At 45.5% G+C, this 12,552-nt stretch overlaps 1 protein-coding gene across 1 annotated transcript in view; it reads left to right on the top strand.

Moving 5' to 3' along the window:
• si:ch211-66e2.5 (hemicentin-1) overlaps nt 1-12,552 on the top strand; it is a 48,308-nt gene that overhangs the window by 17,574 nt on the left and 18,182 nt on the right. The window contains exons 5-9 of the mRNA XM_056287587.1: nt 1,014-1,169; nt 2,881-3,093; nt 3,398-3,640; nt 7,125-7,303; nt 11,861-12,023. Coding sequence (XP_056143562.1) covers nt 1,014-1,169; nt 2,881-3,093; nt 3,398-3,640; nt 7,125-7,303; nt 11,861-12,023 — 954 coding nt within the window. The remainder of the gene's footprint in view (nt 1-1,013; nt 1,170-2,880; nt 3,094-3,397; nt 3,641-7,124; nt 7,304-11,860; nt 12,024-12,552) is intronic.

Raw genomic sequence — 12,552 nt, forward strand, 5'->3', positions numbered from 1 at the left:
CGACCACGAGCGGTCAAAACGGCCGCTCGTAATTTGCGCGTCATCGTGCACGTCATGTCACTATGTATGACGCGTGTTGGTGGCGTCATTTCCTTCGTGAAGTTCGTTGCTCCGTGCTAGAAACACTCTAGCGCCCTCCAGTGGAGAGAAATAGTCTAAACTTAATGTTTGATTATTGTCCACATGTCTGGTTACAGACGCGCCATGCCTACCACCGAGGCGCTGCAGTATTTACAGGCGTTGGACAGCGGCCATTTTAAATTGTTTGAAAAATAGTATTATAGTCGTTAAAATGTTAATTTTGGTGTCAGTTAGTTTGTTAACAGCCATACTAACATATGCGATGCATTAATATCTCAACTGGGTATTTATCTTGACACAATATAGAGTTTGAAAACCATGGAGGTCAAAATGACCGCCCGCGGTCGTTCTAGTAGTTTTCAAGTTCCGGTCGTTTTTTGGGACTGGTTCAATATTTATTTGCAGTTCTTTGTTTACATGTCACGTGTTATAGGCCTTGTTGCGGTTGTTAGATTAGCAGTATGTGTTTTCCGGTTTGTTTCTCAGGTAATATTTTCACTTTTTCAATTTTGCTATTCAGATTCCACCATGTCTCTCTGAAGTTGCCGCCCCATTTATAAATCAGATAATGTGTTTTTAAAGTATATTTTATGTACATGCATGGGGAAGGTCAATGAGACCCGCGCCAAACTCATCTCAAACAGAAGTCGCCGATTTAGAATCCCCCCTCCCCCTCACAGGCGCGGATCTACAGGGCGGCAAGGGGTGGCAGCTGCCACCTCTGGGACACAGTCTTGCCACCCCCTTTGCCACCCCAGGAAAAAAATCTCTAGATCCACCACTGACCCCCTCTGACCCCCTAAAATAAAGTGTAGCCAAAAAACCTGTGAAGAAATGCAATGATAGTGGAAGCATGACTTTCAATGGACTGGATCTTTAAGTTTGCCAGCTTTTCCTTTTGTGTCTTAACACCGATGAAATTCCCTCCAAAGGAAAACCGGACAGAGTCGAGCTTTACGCTGTGAATCACACGGGTCTGATGGTGGATGGCATGGAGTACCAGCTGCAGTGCGACATCATCAACATCACTGCTGCAGGACACCTGACAGTGAGGTGGTACAAAGGGAATGAGACCATACTGACCACAGGTGGGAACCTTTGTCTTTCTCTCTATTTTTGACAGTAGCTTTGTCTTTTCCTTGGATGTGTGTGTGTTTGTGGGGGGGGGCAGTGCTAGTCAAGCAGAGCTGCCGAGAACCAGGACAATTCCTAACAGGAAGTGAACTGATAGGGAGAAGGTTCGTGTACATGTGATTTACATGATATGGTGTTAATGTTCTCTATATACAGGGGGAAAAACAGGATTTGTACTGTATCATAAACTAAAATGGAGACAAGGGACAACCTTGGCGGAGTCCGACACCCACCGAAAACGTGCTTGACTTTGTTCCGAGAACGCGTTAAAATAAGACTTTTTTTTTTCAAAAGAGGTTCCTCTCCAGACCCAAATCAGATGCAGGGGCGGATCTACAGGGTGGCAACAGGGGTGGCAGCTGCCACCTCTGGGACACAGTCTTGCCACCCCATTTATAAATCAGATAATATGTTTTTAAAGTATATTTTATGTACATGCGTGGTGAAGGTTAATGAGACCCGCACCAAACTCATCTCAAACAGAAGTTGCCGATTTAGAATCCCCCCTCCCCCTCACAGGCACGGATCTACAGGGTGGCAACAGGGGTGGCAGCTGCCACCTCTGGGACACAGTCTTGCCACCCCAGGAAAAAATCTCTAGATCCACCACTGGTCAGATGTGAATATACTGTCTCGTTTCGAAATATTGTGACTATCAAATTGTGGCCGTTTAATTCAGTATGTTGGATCCACGTGGCTTTCTCAGTAATCTGTTCTTAAAGGAAACATTGACTTTTTTGAACCTAGACTGCATGAAAACGTCAGACATCATTCAAAAACATACTGTCAAAAACTCTACTGATCGCTTCACATTCGAGGAACTCTGAACCGTCTCGCTGAGCTTCAACGCAGTCCAATGAGACAACCGTCCAAATCCTCACAAACCAGGATGGAGCCCCTTTTCTGAAATTGGGGAACTCTCAGTTCAGTCAGACGTGTCCACCAAACTAGTCTGCATTGAAGCATTAAGTTGGTCGTACTTATTGGGAGTTACACAGAGGTGTTTCTGGAAGCTCTGGTGTGGAGTTTAGCTTACATGCAGTCAAAGCAAACTCGCCCAAAACGTGTAGAGTCCACTTTAGCTCATGGTGACTAAGTTACAGGTGTCTTATTTCAGTGTTTTATTGGTTAGCACTGTTGCCTCTCGGTAAGAGGATCTTGGGTTCAGTTCCGTGTTCACATGTCCTTCTTGTGTTTGGGTTTCCTCCGGGGAACTCCAGTTTCTACACACGTCCAAAGACATGCTAATCCCAGATTTCCCCCCCCCCCCAAAAAAAAAACAAAATCTAAAATAATTTTCATTCCTTGGATAATTGCTATTGTTTTAGTTACAGTTCTGGAGATTTATATCCAGACTAACGTCGTTTTTTATGCTTGCTTCACTGTGCTATTTCAGACAAAGACCAATCCATAAATACCCTAACGCTGTAGTAGTATTTGATTTGAGTGCTGTTTATCTAATTCATTAATGTTCATTAACATGGTTACCCAACAATCAGATGTTTGGTTTGAATATTATTGTTGGGCATATGTAATCATACTTTATGTCCCCGTGAGTATCAGCTGGGCTTGTAAGTACAACTCTGACCAGGATACCGACTGGTGCACCGCTTTCTTATTTCTACCTCTCTTTTTTTTCTGTCAAAATTGTCCTGTGGTGATCAGATAAGTTGCCGCTGACCAGCTGCCCCTCTGAGAACAAGATGTCCTGTATCAACAACATGGTCTGGACACCGGTCAGTAAGTCGTTCAAGACCAGCATCACCTTGGACAGAAGTCAGAAAGAGGCTCCGTACAGATGTGAGGCTCAGCTGGACCAGGGACCGGGCCGATTTCCTCTCACGATGGATTCCAATCCTTTCCACGCCACCGTCTCTTGTAAGATCTCTTGCATCTTTCAGCTCATTATCCTTGTGACTTTCAGCAGTTCAGTCTGTGTGAGCGGACACTCGCGCGTGTCTCGCTGAAGGTCCAAGGTTTTGTTAGACAAGCATGAAGACAGAAACTCCAAAAAATTGCAAACTGTCAGTTATAGTTTCATCTCCACAGCCTAGCTTTAGAGACGCATCCCCTTCCCCCACCTCCATCTCCTCCGCACACACGTCAGCGTTTGTCAGAAGTATGCGCCAGGCAGAGACAGACTGGAACCACGTGTTTGACCTTGTCGGGCGTGTCCCCACAGATAAGCCCATCATCAGAAGTATTGAAGACAGAATACCAGTATTCAGGGGCTACCCTGCAGTTATCGTCTGTGAGGCCGACGGCCATCCAACGCCGAGGATCCAGTGGCTCTACAGCTCAAACGTAGAGTCCATGGTCCGCGTGTCCGGGGGAAACCTCACTGCGTCCGAGGAGGGCACGTACATCTGCAATGCCTCCAACGCCGTCGGTAGCACCTCCCATGAAGTGAAGGTGATTTTAAAAGGTAAAATTGAACCTAATGAATGAACCTAGTGTGAGTGTGTAGGCCCTGTGATGGTCTGGCGGCCTGTCCAGGGTGTCTCCCCACCTGCCGCCCCATGACTGCTGGGATAGGCTCCAGCATCCCCGTTTGACCCTGAGTAGGATAGGCGGTCTGGATGATGGATGGATGGATGGAAATTGAACCAACAAACTGCACTTGGCTTCATTTGTGTTGTTCTCGTGTGCTTGTGTGCTAAAGATCATTGTTAGAGGTCCTCATGTATTGGCACCCCATCAGGTCAAACTTGCATGTGCAAAACTTTCTTGGCCAACAGTAAAAACCTAAACTTCAACTTCGTCTTCTGTATGTCTTCAGGGTGGAGAGATGGTGTCTTTCCTATTGGTTTAAACAGATCAGGGTGGAGAGATAGTGTCTTTACTGTTGGTTTAAACAGATCAGGGTGGAGAGATGGTGTCTTTTCTGTTGGTTTAAACAGATCAGGGTAGAGAGATGGTGTCTTTTCTATTGGTTTAAACAGATCAGGGTGGAGAGATGGTGTCTTTACTGTTGGTTTAAACAGATCAGGGTGGAGAGATGGTGTCTTTACTGTTGGTTTAAACAGATCAGGGTGGAGAGATGGTGTCTTTACTGTTGGTTTAAACAGATCAGGGTGGAGAGATGGTGTCTTTTCTGTTGGTTTAAACAGATCAGGGTGGAGAGATAGTGTCTTTACTGTTGGTTTAAACAGATCAGGGTGGAGAGATGGTGTCTTTTCTGTTGGTTTAAACAGATCAGGGTGGAGAGATGGTGTCTTTTCTGTTGGTTTAAACAGATCAGGGTGGAGAGATGGTGTCTTTACTGTTGGTTTAAACAGATCAGGGTGGAGAGATGGTGTCTTTACTGTTGGTTTAAACAGATCAGGGTGGAGAGATGGTGTCTTTACTGTTGGTTTAAACAGATCAGGGTGGAGAGATGGTGTCTTTTCTGTTGGTTTAAACAGATCAGGGTGGAGAGATGGTGTCTTTACTGTTGGTTTAAACAGATCAGGGTGGAGAGATGGTGTCTTTACTGTCGGTTTAAACAGATCAGGGTGGAGAGATGGTGTCTTTACTGTTGGTTTAAACAGATCAGGGTGGAGAGATGGTGTCTTTTCTATTGGTTTAAACAGATCAGGGTGGAGAGATGGTGTCTTTTCTATGGGTTTAAACAGATCAGGGTGGAGAGATGGTGTCTTTTCTATTGGTTTAAACAGATCAGGGTGGAGAGATGGTGTCTTTTTCTGTCGGTTTAAACAGAGCAGGGTGGAGAGATGGTGTCTTTTCTATGGGTTTAAACAGATCAGGGTGGAGAGATGGTGTCTTTTCTATTGGTTTAAACAGATCAGGGTGGAGAGATGGTGTCTTTTCTATTGGTTTAAACAGATCAGGGTGGAGAGATGGTGTCTTTACTGTCGGTTTAAACAGATCAGGGTGGAGAGATGGTGTCTTTACTGTTGGTTTAAACAGATCAGGGTGGAGAGATGGTGTCTTTTCTGTTGGTTTAAACAGATCAGGGTGGAGAGATGGTGTCTTTTCTGTTGGTTTAAATAGATCAGGGTGGAGAGATGATGTCTTTTCTATTGGTTTAAACAGATCAGGGTGGAGAGATGGTGTCTTTTCTATGGGTTTAAACAGATCAGGGTGGAGAGATGGTGTCTTTTCTATTGGTTTAAACAGATCAGGGTGGAGAGATGGTGTCTTTTCTATTGGTTTAAACAGATCAGGGTGGAGAGATGGTGTCTTTTTCTGTCGGTTTAAACAGAGCAGGGTGGAGAGATGGTGTCTTTTCTATGGGTTTAAACAGATCAGGGTGGAGAGATGGTGTCTTTTCTATTGGTTTAAACAGATCAGGGTGGAGAGATGGTGTCTTTTCTATTGGTTTAAACAGATCAGGGTGGAGAGATGGTGTCTTTTCTATTGGTTTAAACAGATCAGGGTGGAGAGATAGTGTCTTTTCTATTGGTTTAAACAGATCAGGGTGGAGAGATGGTATCTGTACTGTCGGTTTAAACAGATCAGGGTGGAGAGATGGTGTCTTTTCTGTTGGTTTAAACAGATCAGGGTGGAGAGATGGTGTCTTTTCTGTTGGTTTAAACAGATCAGGGTGGAGAGATGGTGTCTTTTCTATTGGTTTAAACAGATCAGGGTGGAGAGATGGTGTCTTTTCTATTGGTTTAAACAGATCAGGGTGGAGAGATGGTGTCTTTACTGTTGGTTTAAACAGATCAGGGTGGAGAGATGGTGTCTTTACTGTTGGTTTAAACAGATCAGGGTGGAGAGATGGTGTCTTTTCTATTGGTTTAAACAGATCAGGGTGGAGAGATGGTGTCTTTTCTATTGGTTTAAACAGATCAGAGTGGAGAGATGGTGTCTTTTCTATTGGTTTAAGCAGATCAGGGTGGAGAGATGGTGTCTTTTCTATTGGTTTAAACAGATCAGGGTGGAGAGATGGTGTCTTTACTGTCGGTTTAAACAGATCAGGGTGGAGAGATGGTGTCTTTTCTGTTGGTTTAAACAGATCAGGGTGGAGAGATGGTGTCTTTTCTGTTGGTTTAAACAGATCAGGGTGGAGAGATGGTGTCTTTTCTGTCGTTTTAAACAGATCAGGGTGGAGAGATGGTGTCTTTTCTGTCGGTTTAAACAGATGAGGGTGGAGAGATGGTGTCTTTTCTGTTGGTTTAAACAGATCAGGGTGGAGAGATGGTGTCTTTTCTGTTGGTTTAAACAGATCATGGTGGACAGATGGTGTCTTTACTGTCGGTTTAAACAGATCAGGGTGGAGAGATGGTGTCTTTTCTGTCGGTTTAAACAGATGAGGGTGGAGAGATGGTGTCTTTTCTGTCGGTTTAAACAGATCAGGGTGGAGAGATGGTGTCTTTTCTGTTGGTTTAAACAGATCAGGGTGGAGAGATGGTGTCTTTTCTGTTGGTTTAAACAGATCATGGTGGACAGATGGTGTCTTTACTGTCGGTTTAAACAGATCAGGGTGGAGAGATGGTGTCTTTTCTGTCGTTTTAAACAGATCAGGGTGGAGAGATGGTGTCTTTACTGTCGGTTTAAACAGATCAGGGTGGAGAGATGGTGTCTTTACTATTGGTTTAAACAGATCAGGGTGGAGAGATGGTGTCTTTACTGTCGGTTTAAACAGATCAGGGTGGAGAGATGGTGTCTTTACTGTTGGTTTAAACAGATCAGGGTGGAGAGATGGTGTCTTTTCTGTCAGTTTAAACAGATCAGGGTGGAGAGATGGTGTCTTTACTGTCGGTTTAAACAGATCAGGGTGGAGAGATGGTGTCTTTACTGTCGGTTTAAACAGATCAGGGTCGAGAGATGGTGTCTTTACTGTTGGTTTAAACAGATCAGGGTGGAGAGATGGTGTCTTTACTGTCGGTTTAAACAGATCAGGGTGGAGAGATGGTGTCTTTCTCTAACCTCGGATGGTGTGTTCTGTGTCTTTTGCTTCACAGAGGACTACCTGCCCCTCATAGCAGGCTTGGTAGCCGTGGTGGTGGTGGTGATCTCGGTCATCTTCATCTTCATCTACTCCATCTACTACAAGAACACCAAGATGCGCCGCTACAGTCTCAAAAACCCCAACTTCAGCACGCCCAACGGCAACGTCGCTCACAACGGATGGGACACGCAAGTCCCCATGACTAACCTGTATTAGGTTTACTGTGTGCACCTCCGGGGCGAGATGGAGAGCTCTAACCACTCTGAACCAGTGGCCCGTCTTTACCACAAGGAACTGAAGTGGTCGATGGGCTGAAGACCACGCGGGCAGCTGGCCACTATGGACCTGATTCTAAACACCTTGGTAACTTCGATTGCACACTGCACCGATTTCTGTGTATTGTTTTGTTTTGTTTTTTCTTAAAAACTTCATTTCACTTAAAAGCTCCGACCAGGAGGTTCAGTAGCCTCGGTGTGTGTGTTACTCTGCAGGAGGCCGTGTGGACGCCTGGGTTCATATGGGGCAGAAAGCGAAGAAAGGAAAGAACCTGGTGGAACCTGAGCTGTACTTATGGACGTAGTACTATGTGTTGGTCCTCTACCAGCTTGTTCTGTCATAACTGCTGGCTGGACACAACACCTTCACTTCTTCGTCACACTCAACACGACCCGCCTTCTTCTTCCTCATCTGGCTGCTGTGATGAAGATGAAAACACTATGCACCCTCTCATTTTACCTGCCAAAGTCCTACCAGACACCAATCATCCTTATCACACACCACTACACTGTTCATAATTTGGATATTCACAGAGTACCTTTATTCTTAAACACACCAGAGAGAGAAAGCGTCAACAACAACAGCAACATTTATTTGCATGTGAATCTTCAGGATTGTACCTTGAGATTGTGTGACGTTCCTCTAAGTCGCTGTTCTTTTTTCATAAGCACAAAAGGAATAGTGTGATCAGGAATGTTTTTGGTTCGTTTGACCGAGACATTACGTCCTGGATTGTGCGGGTTCTGGTCCCCAAACCTCAACGTGCAAATGTAACTATTGCATACATATCTATATACAGATGCTTCACGACTCGCGATTTCATTGCACACTTTATCTCTCACTCACCCTGGTAAGGGTGGTGTTGAATCGTTTGAAAAGGGATCCTGCTGTGGATATTTCCACTTGCTGCGTGCAGAACTCAGCAGAGCCCCTGACCCCTGACCCCTTCCAGCAGGATTGGCTGCTCTGCACTGCATCCTGAGAGTGTCACTCCCTGATTTTATTATATTACGTGAGGGCTCGGGAATGGCGGGGGGGGGGGGAGGGTTACGGGGGACATGTGGTCATCTGCCTCAACAGCAATTACAAGGGCCTGACGCCTGAAGAAAATTCCTTAAAGGAATACCTTCTGATGTCAATATTTCATGTAAATACAAAATTCTATGTTTATTTATAGAAAATAAAACTGGAGCACTCTCATGTGGACAGTGGAGTGCCGGGAGGGAGCTATAAGCTGTGCCGGTAGAGCGCGGTGCCAAAGTTGCCTTTGAGGAGCCGTGCGTTGAGGTAGAGCACTGCCGCTGGTGCAAGTTTGTGACGTGAAGAGTTGAACGAAAGTTATTAACTCACGAGGTATGAAGTACTTGTGAAGCATTACTTTCCTTCAGAGGGCCCTGACCACACCTGTCATTGCTGTAAATGTACTTGTTACTGTTTTCTATAAATCAGTGTTTTATAATTAAAGGCTTTTTGATGCTGAACTTTTTTGTAAATAAAAATAAACTCCAAAAAAAAAACAACGCGTAAGAAAGTGTCTTGATGCATGCTCAGCAATCCAGGTAAGAAAGCCAAAGAAGGTCGAATCAGTTCATCTGGATACAATGTTTACTGACAGAAAGATATCTGTCAATAAACATTGTATCCAGATGAACATTGAACAATAAACACTGGTAACACTTTAGTATGGGGAACATATTGTAAGTAACAAAAACTTAATTACTAGTGAATTAGTAATGATCAAGATGTCACTTTAGTATGGGGAACATATTCTAAGTAACAAAAACTTAATTACTAGTGAATTAGTAATGATCAGGATGTCACTTTAGTATGGGGAACATATTCTAAGTAACAAAAACTTAATTTAGAGTAATTTAACACTATGAACACTTGTAGTTTTGTGTGTTGTTATGTAAGAACAGAGCATATTCATTAAGTGTTAGTAAGGGAGAATAACTCTTCTTGTGGTACTACCACCTTATAAAGTCCATACTAAGCAAAGCTTATTGAGATGGTACTACTAATAAGCAATACTTCTGAGGTTATAGAGGGAAAACTCATAGTTAATGGCTTACTGGTTGTATAATAAGGCCATGCAGAATAAGGCATTCATGAGTACGTCATAATGACCAATTAAGAGCCAATATGTTGCTAATTTGCACGCTAATAAGCACCTAATTAATGGTGACTACGTTCCCCATACTAAAGTGTTACCTAAACATTATATGCAGATGATTCAACCTGCTTTGATTGATCATGTAAAAAGGAATGTCAAGGCAACAAAGTGACAGCGAAGTGTGCAATGTATCAAAAATGTGTTTTCTTTTAACCGGACAGATGTTTACAATGTGATATTACATTTCACTTGAACTCTTCCTCAAACGCCTGGGGCCTAATCCAAACTGGTGCTCTCCCTGAGGTTCCTCCCTGTTAAAGGGGTTTTTAGGGAGGTGTTCCTTATCCGATGAGAGGGTCTAAGGACAGGATGTGTTGCTGTTAAGCCCCCTGAGGCACATTTGTAATTTGTGATATTGGGCTATACAAATAACATTGATTTGATTTGATTTGATTTAATATAGATTTGAAAAAAAAAATCTCAGACTGACCCGGACCAACAGGGAGCGCACGAAGAACTCTGAGTGACGCGTTACGGGCGACCTTGTCTGTTAAACACTTTAGTCACAGCATGTCTTTTCTAGTCACTGCAAGTGCACACGTGGTTGTCTACAATGACGCAATCCGGCGTGACTCTTTTCTTATGTAAAAAAAACCCATAAAACAGGCTGTACTACTACTACTCCTACTTCTGACTGCTCCCGTTAGGGGGCGCCACAGCGGATCATCCGTTTCCATCTCTTCCTGTCCTCTGCGTCTTCCTCTGTCACGCCAGCCACCTGCATGTCCTCCCTCACCACATCCATAAACCTCCTCTTTGGCCTTCCTCTTCTCCTCTTCCCTGGCAGCTCCATATTCAGCATCCTTCTCCCAGTATACCCAGCATCTCTCCTCCACACATGTCCAAACCATCTCCATCTTGTCTCCGAACCGTCCAACCTGAGCTGTCCCTCTAATATACTTATTCCTAATCCGGTCCTTCTTAGTCACTCCCAACAAAAAAAACATTCTTATCATCTTCATCTCTGCCACCTCCAGCTCCACCTCCACCCTTTTCATCAGTGCCACTGTCTCCACACCATACAACATAGCTGGTCTCACTACCATCCTGTAAAAGTCCAAAATGTTTGCTTGCAAGTTGAACCTGACGTAATGGGCTGATGGATGATGTTGTGGATTTTCCTTTATCCTTTAAATGGGCTCTTGCCCCAGCAACCTCTGGGGAGACTAATCATCGGACAAATAGTGGAGCAAGCAGAGAATCTTTAATGCATCTGCAGATGGAGAGCCATATAGTCACAGAGGTCAGTCTGTGAGGATAAGCTCTCACTTGAGCTGGAGGCAGTGGGTTTTTATAGAGCAGTCCGTCGCGTCATACCCTACGTTTCCTGCATTAACCAAGGTGTTGTCTTACAAAGGAGTGCAGGAAAACATCTACGTTAGTCATGTCCTGTGTCCGGGGTGTGTCTGTGGGTCCGTCACCCTTATCTCTGCTGTCCCAGGCCGGAGAGGCCCTCATGATTTGTGTGTGTCTGCAGTGAGTGAGAAGTTTCATGCACGCAGACGGAGGGGAAAACTACAGAGTACATACGGAGTGCATATGGAGTACAAGTTGTACCCCAGAATGAGAACAAGCGTTTCTATTGGTGGGTTTGACTTGGAGCCACAGCATGGCTCCGCCCACCAAGTCCCTCCTGGCTCCCTGGTAGTGTAAACTGGACGGGACGACTGCGTGTTGAGCAACATGGGGCTGCACCTCGGTCACATCCCCGATGGGAAGAGGGTGGGCGGGGCGGGACGTCCTGGTGGAGCTAAATCCTGGACGAAAATGAAAGCAGACAGGGCGTAGAGCGACTTTGTTCTGGACACCATCCCGGGGCAGGAAATACATTTTTGTCAAACAAAATATGGCACACCCTCCAATATGCTCGTTCCTCTAATAGACTCGTTCCTAATCCGGTCCTTCTTAGTCACTCCCAACAAACCCCATTCTTATCATCTACAACTCTGCCACCTCCAGCTCCACCTCCTGTCTTTTCATCAGTGCCACTGTCTCCACACCATACAACATAGCTGGTCTCACTACCATCTTGTAAAAGTCCAAAATGTTTGCTTGCAAGTTGAACCTGACGTAATGGGGCGGGGTCTACGCTGATGGATGAGAACAAGAGTTTCTATTGGTGGGTTTGACTTGGAGCCACAGCATGGCTCCGCCCACCAAGTCCCTCCTCGCTCCCTGGTAGTGTAAACTGGACAGGACGACTGCGTGTTGAGCAACATGGGGCTGCACCTCGCTCCCATCCCCGATGGGAAGAGGGGGGGCGGGGCGGGACGACCTGGTGGAGATAAATCCTGGACGAGAAGGAAAGCGGACAGGACGTAGAGGGACTTTGTTCTGGACACCATCCCGGGGCAGGAAATACAGTTAAAACGACGCGTAGCGACGCCATGTGGGGTTTTGTCAAACCAAATTTGGCACACTTCTGGGTCCTGTTCGTGCTCGGCGGGACAGTCGCGTTTCCAGGTAAGACGTGGTTCTTTAATTCTGCTCAGAGCCCAAACACACGGGCCGGGCTTCTGACTAACGCTTCCTCAGCAGGTGGGCTTGAACTTGTGGTGCACTTTGCCTCCAACACACCGACGCGCATTGGCCTCGTCACTTCATTACCTGAACGCCGTCGGGACGTGTCGGGACCCAGACCTCTGCTCCTCCTGGCTGCAGTCCGGCTCCGTTATTTTGAAAGCCGCAGCTGCTGGACTCCTCCAGTTGAACACAAGGCCTTTCTTCCTTTACTATTTCTACTGAGTTGCTACGCTCAGATCCCAATTTTCTGCCCAGACAGCATCCGGATGTGGCCACTTCAGGCAGTGATGCGGCACTGCTGGCCTTCTTCTGGCCCTGACAAAAGGGATGTGAGTCTGAAGTGGCCCACATGTATAATAGCAAATATGGCCCAAATATGCCAAATCACATGTGGGCCTTTTTTGGCAAAGATGCGGTGCTCTGGGCAACATGTGGTCTGGATGTGACCCTGAAGTGGCCCGTGTGGTAA

The sequence above is a fragment of the Lampris incognitus genome, chromosome 10, assembly GCF_029633865.1.
Source record: "Lampris incognitus isolate fLamInc1 chromosome 10, fLamInc1.hap2, whole genome shotgun sequence".
Lineage (NCBI taxonomy): Eukaryota > Metazoa > Chordata > Actinopteri > Lampriformes > Lampridae > Lampris > Lampris incognitus.